Consider the following 11,250-nt stretch of genomic DNA (forward strand, 5'->3'; position numbering starts at 1 on the left):
AAACTTTCCAAGTATGAAATTAGAATCCACTTAGGGCGCTGACAATAACGTGCACTTTCATGTATGCATCCATACTTCCTCACTATAGCTGTACAGCATTCAATAAGCAAAAATAAAGCAGAGAATTACTACTATTTTGACGTATTTCGACTGCAGAAGCTGCGTTTATGAACGGAGCTTTCATAGTATGACATTAGAACTCAGTTAAGGGTGTTTGAGATGGAGATGCGCTGACAATAATGTGCACATCCCTGCTTATTAATAAGGCTGTGAACAGTTATTTTCACAATCAAAGTCAGACTTACAGTCTTCGGCAGCACTCAGTGGCATTTCCTTTACTATAAAAACTATATGCACATCTGAGAAGCTCAACCTTGGAAAGGTTTGACATTTATTTTTCTTGACTTTCATTGTGCGTCTGCAGGTATTTCTCAAAAGTTATCTGACATCCAGGTATTTTTTTTTTTTAGTTTTATATATACCTCTGCATCCATACTTCCCCACTGTAGATGTACAGTATTTACTAAGCAAAACAACGCTGCCCTGTGGGTAAGAGCAGAAGCCCTTTGTTGTTTTTTTTGCCTGTTCCGAGGCTCATCCCAGGGGCGCACGCTTTCACAGAGACCCTGCTTTAACTTTCTCTCTGCCTACCAAAGCATAATATTCACTCTGGTGGTGGTTTCAACCAGCAAACACTGACAAGAAGCATGCAGCACAATCTTCCCCTCGTCAACACCGCTGCCAATTTCTGAGCTTAGGAGCTACTTTGCATTCTGTATTTATGTAACTCTGCAATACCAGCTGGGAGCCGCTCCTCTGTCAAAGAAAAACACCCGCACAAGCGATCGACTTTGGCATTTTCTGCTCCTGTGGAGGCCAAAGACTCAGATTTTTTGCTGGTAAAGGGAATAAATTTGCTTTTGTTTAGCTGGAAATGAAAACAACGCGCCTCGGGTCTTTGAGGCTATGGTTTTCGGGCGTGTTTGTGTTTCTGTGCATTACCACAGAACGGCTCTGCACTAAACCAAATACAGTAAATTAAATTAAACACCAATTAGGTGTCTCATTTCCAGGCGTATTTTTCGCGGTTGTTTTTGTTCTGCCGGTGAGGTTATTTGTCTCATCTTTTCACATAAAGGCTGTTCTGAAACCACTTAACATGCATACTAAATTGGCTGCAAGTCATTAATGGCTGCGGCTTTATGGAGAATTTTATTTTTTCTTGCTATTAATTCATTTTCATTCGAGAGGCAGTTTAATATTACCATATTAATAATTAAGTAGATCTGATACATTTCATTCTCTGCTTTAGGGACAAATTTAAAATCGTTCCATTATCCCTGTAGTTTGACAACTTTACAACTTTTAAAAGGTGCTATAAGTCGTTTTGCACATTAAAGCCGCTGCATCATTTGTGGATCAGATCATAATGTTTAACTGCAACATTATAGTGGCAGATACAGTGATTATCACCAGTTTCTCAGCTTTATGGTGTTTTTTGGCTCATTGTTTTGCTCCTGCAGCCTGTTTGTTGGTTCAATCTTTGCTCTTATCGATGCTATTTCAAGAGCATTTTTAGTGGGAAAGCAAACAAGAAAAAAACTTTCTGTGTGCTATCCGACCTGATCAAACAGGGAAAAAGTTAGAGTTTAACTGATGAACTGGTAGACGCCAAAGCATCTGAAGTGAAACCAGAGCCAAGTGCATGTTGGATTTATTTATCAGATGGACAAAACTGTGCCTCCAAATGCATGGCTTTCTAAATTTGCATTTGCTAAATGTGCAAATAATCAACTTTTGCCTACAAGTTCAAGTCAATTTTCCAGTTTCAGCCCGTCATGGCGCCACTTTTCTCAGCACCTCAAAGTCCGACCCAGTCTGGATTGTTGCATCTGTATAAATGGATTTGAAAGCTACAGGGTTGGAGTCAGTGTTTGAACTGATTTGATGCTGCGCCCGACTCGCTTGAGCTCTTCAAGCTACAGTGTTTACCTCGAACGCCGACGGATGTGACAGGACCCATTGTTGCCCAAATTATTACAGCTTTGCCTTTTCTCTCCCCCTGTGAGCTTCCCTCTCCACGACGCCACTCTCATGTGAAGAGAGTTGGACCTCTGCGTGTCACAGATATACAGAGAAGACCGTATCAGCATTGTGGCTTGAAGTGCTTCTGTGTCTCCTGCACACAACGCTGTCCTCCCACACTGACACTGTGTCTACTTTGAAAGCATGTGGGCTGTTTTTTAAACTGTGTGTGAACCACAACTCCAGCATGTTTTGGGAGAAAAAAAAAACTTTATTTGCAAAAAAAAAAAAAGAAGTAATCCCTTACAGAAATGCCAGAATGGGAGGTCAGCTGCAGAGCATTGCCCCTGGAGCAGCACTGCATTCGCTGTCCCAGGTGACCTTTTCAACGAGTTACGCAGCTTGAACTGTTTCAAGGCAGCAAAGGAGAGAGAAATCTCAGCTCAGCTCTGCTCTACAAAAGAAAAACGTGCAGATTCTGAAGTGTAGATTTGGGAATTTTGCCCCGAAATCACATGTTAACATTTGAAAACAATGAAAATATTCTCCAGGCAAAAAAAAAAAAAAAAAAAAAGTAATTTGCACTTGGTGTTATTAATGGCATTTAATTATCAGCTTGACTCCGAGACTGGAAAAAAACAAGGCCAAGTAAATTAGAAACGACCAAATTCAACTTCTGGGTGTTATAATAGACTCTCAGCTTGAACAGTTACACAAACTGACTCACTGAATCAGCCCCTTTATTATCTAAAAGTACTGGGAAGAATAAGATGTTTAAATGCCAAACAAGCTTCAGACTCATTCTTGTTCCCATCTCCAAGAAGGTGCAGTGTTGAAAAAAAAAAAAAAAAAAGATGAGTTTTTCTTGTCAGATCTTTTTTTTAAAAAATATCATTAAACCACTGCAGCACATTCTGCTGCCAGAGTTCTAATGAGAACCAGGACAACTGAGCAGAAATCCCACATGCAGTCATGTTAAAAAAAAATAAAAAAAGTTCATTTTTTTAACAAGCAAACACTCAACCTTTTTTTGAAACAGTGTCTACAGAGAAAGCTGATAAACTCCAACATATGATGCATAAAATGAACATTTTGCAGTAATTTTCACAATTTAAATAATTAAATGATCTAACTGACCAGTCACATGGGGAAAAACTACATCCAACCCACAATCAAATCCATAAAACAAAAAGCAGGGGCTGGAGATTTGGCACTAATGACCAGTGCTTCCTTAGGGAGTGACAGGTCGAACCTGTTTTATTTAAACTGCTGACATCTAGGATCTGCTGTTCTCTTTGCCACTCAAACGTGTGGTGTAATAAAAAAAAAAAAGACTGTGAGGAAAGTCATCTCCAAGTGGAAGAGACTGCCAATTTATCCAAGACTGGCTGCCCCAGTAAATTCAGCCCAAGAGCAGAATGTTCGGTGCAACGAAAAGTATTCGGGAACATTTCGTCACAGGTAACTTGCAAATGTTGGTGTCAAAGTGCGTCCATCCAATGCACGACAGGAGAAGAATCTCACACCAACTGCTCACCATTGTGATGGGTGTTTTTTTTTGGGCTGCTCGTAGAGTCTACGTGGTTGCTTTACTGCCTCTGGGACTGTAAGGCTTGCAGTCATTGATTTAAGTATGACTTCTGCATTACCTCAGCTAGATAAAGTGAGGCCATCTGTCCGAGGCTTGAAGCTGAACTGGAGATGAACCTTTAAACAGGATAATGAACCTAAACATGCAGCAAATCCACCAAGGAATGGCTTGAAAGGAAGAAATGGGCGGTTACGTCAAGGCAAAAATCCCAGATTCGAATCCCATTTGAATGTTGTGGATGGGTTTAAAATGGCAATACAGGCGAGAAACCCCTAAAAACATCTTGCAACTGAAGGAATTTTGCACAAGTTGATGTCAAAGACTGGAGGACAGCCGTGCAAATCATCTACAAGAAGCTATTTCTGCTAAGGGAGGCCACACTGGCATCTGATGCCAAGAGTTTAGTCACCTTTACCACAGAAGAAAAGCTGCATCTCTTGATATTTTTGCTCGGTATATAACAAAAAGCTTGTTTTCCTTGTTGTTTCCTGTTAGAGTGTATCACCTTTAGCTGTATCAGAGAGTATCAGAGGTTTTTTGTGTCCTACTATATCAAAAAAAGCCAACAATTTCCTTGGGATGTACATATTTTTGTATGTTTTGAAGAGTCACAATCGAGCGGGTCCTTTAGATCTATAGGAGGCAGCCAGCTCTGTACCTTCAGGCACAAACAAACATGCTGCATTTATCTACCATGCTGCACACAGACAGAACGGGGTGAGGTGATGATCTTATTCGTACACAGACTTTGGCGTCTTCTGTCGAATCGAAATTAACACAATTGTGAAACCTTGCAGCCGTGTTACACTGTGAGGCTAAACTCGGCAGCGTCTGGCCTAAATACTCATGTCATCATGTTCCTAGCGTGACAATGTGCAAACGTGTTAACTACAGTCCCGAGTTGGATTGCATGATAGCAACACTTGCTGGGTGGAGCTAAACACAAAGTGCTGCCAATGTCTTTGCAGGCATTTGCTCCTAAAGTCTTGCAGAGATTGACATTTTGATTAGAAGTTCAGGAGATCAAATATAAGTTCACCAATAACAGGCAACTGCTCCAACACCACAAGATGTTGTTGACCTCAAAAGCTCTCAGAACTCCTTGTGCCACCTCAGCGTCTCCATTTGCATCTTACTTCAGCAGGAACTTCAATGTTAGCAGTGTTACATACGAGGCTACTTATAGTCGTCGAGGAATCACAAGGCCTTGAAACCGGTTTGCGACCCCAACGTACATTTTGTTGGACATCTGCCGTTAATCTTTTTAATCTCTTGATGTCGCCAGCTACAGCAACTACACTCTTTGCTCATAATTTTGCCATTTTTGTTGTATAGCTCATTCTTTTTTCCTCTTAAATGTGTTTTTAAATGTTGCACTAATGGATTTTGCTGCCTTACATAAAGCACTTTGAATAGCTTCTGCTCCTGAAAGCTGCTAAAAAAAAAACCTGCCTCGCTTTGTTATGATGAACATCTCAGTTTTACCAAATGATCTTTTTGAGCCCTGGTGACATTATGTTTCCCTAAAAAAAGAGATAAAATTGTAGTATCTGGCCGTGACATTTGATCTTCAGCACTTTGCTGTGAGAATTGTGGTATAGATACTCAAGGTCATCCTTGATTAAGTACTTGGTTAGTGCTTCAAAAAAGGTGTCCATCCACAGGCACCAACTTTAATGTTGTGGTTTTTTGGGTTTTTTTTTAAAGACGTACACTAGATCAAATATAAACTGTCACAACACATTTATGTAACTGTGCTGGATTTGTCTCTTGCCCTCTGAACTGGATGTGTGATCACAGACCATTTCTGTTCAGAGTCTCCTGTTTGGGGATTTAAACGTCACATATGAACTCATTTTGAACCTTTCCAGGGGTGTTTTTTCTTTTCTTTTTTTTTCTAACAAAGGTTCACTTTCAAACCCAAGAGTTGAGCTACTGCTACGAATATAACTCTGAATTTTTGATTCTGGAGCCAGACAATGATGCAAACTTATTACAAAAATGATCACAAACTCCATCGGCAGTCATATTCTCTCTGTGGTTTGAGCTCCAGAGGAATTCCAGACTTATGTTCTGTGCAAAAAAAGAAAGGGGAGTTAAAATGTCATGAATGTTTTGGTTAAGTTTGTGCAATGGCAATAACAACATTATTGCAAGAATGCAATTATTTCTGCCCCTCGCCTTGTTTCCAGTCTTCACGCAAAGCTAATGATCTCCTGGCTGCAGCAGATAAGACAATGGTATCTTTATCTGTCACTCCACCAGAGATTCTCAAAAGTTTGCTTTAAAAATCCAACTGTGTCCCATACATTTCTCAACTTGACGTGCTGAAAAAAAGAATATTAAAAAGGAAGGTAATGTCATAAAAAAAAGAATGTTTATATCGCTTCATAATCTAGTTCCAAGATTTCAGCCTAAGGCAGGAAAAGGTTCTTTTCATGTTTCCGAGAAAGACAGAAGATCAACAAAAAGAAAGAATTTATGCAAACTGAACGGATGTTTTTTTTATAACGTCAGCACTCACAGTATACTTTATTTGCATCCCCAAGAAACCCTATAAAACCTTTCATTTCAAACGGATTTCATCAAATTGTTCAAACGACGTCGCGGTTGCAGATGCAGAAATAAGAGTGTAGATGAACGCGGAGAAGTGAAATTAAACCGCAGCATTTGAAGGAGCCCAGAATGAGGAGTCTGAGGCTGTTATCTCCAAGAGTCCTAAATAGAACATATTTTTCCTGTCTGTATTTTTGTTGTATTTATGTGCTTCTTGTTTGGCTTTAATTCAAGTCAGGGATTTTTTTTTTGTTTCTATTCTTATCTGAATGGCTTTCATGTGTGTTGTTTCGTATCTTATAATTGCCTCTCCGTCTTTTAAAGTCTGGTTGTTGGTGTCATGTTTTTTAATGTCTGTTTTTCCTCGCTTGTCGTCTTTTTAAATATTTCTGCTGTTGTTTCTGCTGTAAAGCCTGAAATGTTTTATCATCGCTAATTTATGCGAACGTAAAAAGAAGCCCGTTTAAGTACATAGAATTCTGTTCCAGGTGACAAAACTCAACACCAACAGAGGCCGAAGTTTTGTATTCGCTACTTTTTGGTGATAAATGTGGACTAGGAGGAAGTTGTCAGACAGCATTAGTTATCCACCCTTTAACTCTGGTGTATCTGTGCTGTGCAGTTCTCTACCTGATCTCATTGGAGACCTCCTTCTCATAGCGATTTCTGTTGCTCAGCTTCCAGTAAAGGACCCCGATGAAGATCAGCAGAATGACGATGAGAAGCAGAGAACCCACGACGGTGCCGACGATCACCCCAGCTCTGTTCGGAGCTGTAGAACCAGTACAAGGAACAAGGAATTAGTGAGTAGAAACTCTGTAAATCTCTTATGTCGATTGGTTCTTGACGTTCTTGGCTTGTGTAAAGTGACACAATGTCTCATCACAACTCCTGATGGTTGGTTGGATCACATCTCCACAATCATGAAATGCTCAGAACACCTTTGTTTTGCGGTTTTAAAGGAATAGCTTAACATTTCTGGAGTATACTCTCCAAAAGTATGTTAAGAATCGAGAAAAAACTGTCATTTTCATGTTAGATGTTTGAACCTAAGATCAAAACATGACAATGAGACAAAAGTAGAGATTTTGGTTCTTTCGTGGATTTGTTATTGATCCATCTGCTCCGTCAAAAGTATACATACAGCAGCTTAAACGATCAGTTCTAGTGATGGAAAAAGTTGTGATAATCAAATTTCCAACAAGACAATGACCCAAAACACACGACAAAAGTGGTAAAGAAATGGTTAAATCAGACCAGAGTTAGGTGTTCAGACTGGTCTACCTTGACTTATATCCCATCAAGAACCTGTGGACTGTGATGAAGAAGTGAGTCTGTGCCAGAAAGCCAACAAAGTTAGTTTAACCACATTAATTCTGTCTAGAGGAGTGGTTAAAGATATGACCAGGAACTTGCCAGAAGCTTGCTAAAAGCACGTAGTTGAGGTTTAAATTGGCCAAGGAACTTTAACTAAGTAGCATAGCTGTATGTATATTTTTGACACAGCAGATTTGGTCATAAGACCTGTAAAACACACATAAAAGAACCAAAATGCACGATTGTTTGTTTGTGAAAAAGATACATGGGTTTCATTTAGTCAGTCAGAGAAAATCAGTTATAGAAGTCTTTGGAAACTCAAGACTACCAAGATATAGATGGTTTTTACAAGGGTACTTAAACTTTTGTTCATATACAGAGGGGTCCAAAAGTCTGAGACCACATTGAAACCTGTCATATTTACATGTAAACCTGGAAATATTTAGAAAAGTTGAGGATACTGACGCGTTATGACATTTAAAAGGAAGAAAAATCATAAAAAGAAAGCAGGAAATTTGCAGCCCTGATCATGTCATTCTCCACATCTAAAAAAAAACAAACAAAAAAAAACTATCAAGGAAGTGCAGTTCCTTGAATGGCCACTTGAGGCTTGTGGCAAAAATAAACATGTCTACATCCTGGTAGAAAAAACTGTTTTGGTCTTTATAGCTAATTTCCTCATTCACCACAACTTTAGGGGGCATGAAATTTAGTTTAACTCACCCATTTAATTTGTATTCAGGCTTAAACTTGTGCATAATTAAGTGTGTGGCCACTTTACTGCAGGTTGTTACAATCAACGGCCCGGAGACATTTAAATTTGTAAGGTCTGTACCTTCCTATGTTAAGCGCTGTGAGATGGCATAGGTTGTAAACCGCGCTATACAAATAGAGTTAAATTGAATTGAATTTGGCTGTTCTGCCTTAGTTAGACCTCTGTACTAATTTTTGGACTAGCCAGGAGTTTGGATGTTTCATGCACATCTAAGATTGGGTGAAACCACCACAGTGAGAGTCAGAACTACTGTTCAAGACACCTATGGGCAACTTCATGGAAGGTTGACCCTACTTTATATACAGGCGTTCGTATAAAAAGTATCGTTTCCTCGGGTTGTGTAAAATGACACGATCAGCTCATCAGAAGCTTGTTCAAGTAAACTGACAGTCAGTATTCACCTGTTGTAAATGTGTCTCAAGTTCAGGCAGCGCATTGCTCAATAAGAAGGATTGAGACATTGTGAAACATGGCATCGCAACTAAGTGAAAGTGCCAAGGCAAATTGTTATTCTGAGCAAAGGGGAGCTTTCTCAGCATCAAATCATGGCTAGACTGAAGATTTCTAAGAGGGCAGGGCATGGTTTCTCTAAAAAGGACCGGCTGTTTCCAAAGCACGATCAGGTAGACCGAAAGGGATCAATACATCAAGTTTGTTCATGACTTCATGACTTATACAGAGTTTACGAAATAAAGAACAATCAGTAATAGTGTGTTTTAAAAAAGGAAAAAGGAAAAAAAAAGACTGTCTGGATGCGGTCTTGGCATATGAGCAGCGGTTCTTCGGAAGGGGAAAGGCCAAATGTTTGGGAACATCCCAACATTTCACAGCGGATAACTGAGAATTCTTTTTCACTGACAAATCTGAGGTTGAGACGTGTAGAAACAGAAAGTTGGATGTAAGAAAGCCAGAAGGAGAGAGAAAGATAGTGAAACATGGTGGACGTATTTTTGAAGTCTGAGGCTGCTTTATTGCTCCGGAGTTGGATATCTGCACCAAATTGACTCCACTGCGTTCTTCAGACGCTTGCTTGTTTGGTTTGCATCTTTGTTAAGACAAATGTATTCTGCAGCAGGACTGTGAGCCCAAATTCAAAGCTTTGCAAGAACTGTGCTGGCTCTTGTTGGCTTTACTCAGCAGGCACCTGACCTCAGTTTTATTGAACATTTACGGGGTCACTACGTTGCCAAACATACCCAAGATGACAAAAAAGGTCTCTGGACTTGTAAAATCAATGCAGCTCGATTGCTGTTGTCTTTAAACCTAAAAAAAGGGGGCAGACTAAATACTGAGATACTCTGAAAACTCATTACCTTTTTCCCAGAGATTCAACTTTTCACTTAAATTGTTAAAGCCAGTGTTATGATTCAGAATTAAACATTCTGTGTTTAACATATGTGAAGAAAAAAGAGAAGAAGAAGAAAAAAGAAGCATCTTCACAAGTGGTCTCCCTGCCATTGTATTTTTCACAAAGTATATTAACAGTAAGGGGAAATTTCAATCTACTGGTAATACACTTTCAGAGGGCACTGTAGGCTCATTTGCATTCTCGCTCAGAGTTAGATAAGAGGATGAATGCCGAGCCATTGCCTGTAGTCGCTTCATAAGCCCGAGATGTGAGAATTGTGTGAACCTACAAATAAAAAAAATATTTTTGTGTTATATTTTAAAAGAAGCTCAGACAAAGACTGATACGCTCACCTCATACTGTTTCATTTCATATCCGATATATAGCACGAGAGGGAAAAAAATACAACTCCGAAGGAAAGTAAAAAAAAAAGTTTGTGCGGCGAACTTATTCGATATCTTGTTAATTATCTTGCAAATGCTCAGGTTGGAGTTGGTCGGTGTTGAAACCTCTAGTCTGGGACAGCAGCCTTCAGACGAAAATGAATTATTCACCGCCTAAAGCCTAAAATATAAGCATCGAGTCAAGGAGTTATGGACTCGACAAGATGCGAGATCGAGGCCTGCTCCGAAGATTATGAGGCACCCGGAGGCAAATTCATTTTATGGATCCAAAGAATGCAGTTTCCTTGTTTGAGTCTAAACCTAAGTGATGATTTATTCTGTAATGGCATGCTGAATCATAGACTCTACTCCCCACTGGTGCTCTCATAGTCACTAGATTCATTCCCTGTGCGACAGCTCGGCTCTACCTCTGCTTTCTGTCTTACTCAGAGCTGTTCCGAGGTATTACTGTGCCGTACAGTTTGGGGGGGAATTTCTGGATATCATCTCAAACGAAGCACTTCTATTTATATTGAACCGAACAAAGCTGATTTAATCTACTTATTTTCAGTCCTTGCCCTTTTCTCGTCTCATTTACACCTAAGCAAGCCAACAGGATGTGTAGACAGCAGTCGTCTTAGCTTCATTGTGACTCAGCAGCAGCAAAATCGAAGTTATTTCTTGTCATTACCGGCGACCTTCTCCTGTCACCGGCAGCCGACACAATAAGAGTGAAGCGCTCGTGTTGCTGAACGCTGGTTGGAATCCTGCATGTGAAAAGTGGAGCAATGAGGATGATGTGGCACGACTACAAAGAGAAGAGACTTAAGAGGATGAAATCAAAAATCTAGGTCTTACACCGCCTCGTGTGACGTGTGCTGAACGGCAGCAGTCTGTGCGAGGGTGTTTTCTCTTACGCTTGTTGGCTTTCAGGTGGATCCTGCAGCGCTCGGCTCCAACAGCATTGTTCACCTCGCAAACGTAGATTCCCGCAAAGCTCAGCGAGTGGTTGCTGATTTTCAGCTCCCCGGTTGCACTGTCTGAAAGAGGGTGTACAGATTACCAAACAATGCACACTGTACACGCGTCGTACAGTGATGTTAATACGTCAGATTGGCTTCAGTTCACTACATGAGAAATTTATGCTGAAAGTCAGCCATTGTTTCTCAGATTTTCACAGAAAAATGATGTAGACTTTAAGAGGTACACTGATTATGTATGCATGCATCCACAGTTTGTGGTGTTTCCTGCTGCA

General features: G+C 40.1%; 1 protein-coding gene across 1 annotated transcript in view; it reads right to left on the bottom strand.

The window, feature by feature from the left end:
• Positions 1-11,250, bottom strand: part of vsig8a (V-set and immunoglobulin domain containing 8a) — a 22,342-nt gene that overhangs the window by 2,439 nt on the left and 8,653 nt on the right. The window contains exons 4-5 of the mRNA XM_008304939.1: positions 10,913-11,035; positions 6,803-6,944 (exon numbers count right to left, since the gene is read on the bottom strand). Coding sequence (XP_008303161.1) covers positions 6,803-6,944; positions 10,913-11,035 — 265 coding nt within the window. The remainder of the gene's footprint in view (positions 1-6,802; positions 6,945-10,912; positions 11,036-11,250) is intronic.

This window comes from Stegastes partitus, unplaced genomic scaffold, assembly GCF_000690725.1.
Source record: "Stegastes partitus isolate 25-593 unplaced genomic scaffold, Stegastes_partitus-1.0.2 Scaffold42, whole genome shotgun sequence".
In the NCBI taxonomy this organism is placed as follows: Eukaryota; Metazoa; Chordata; class Actinopteri; family Pomacentridae; genus Stegastes; species Stegastes partitus.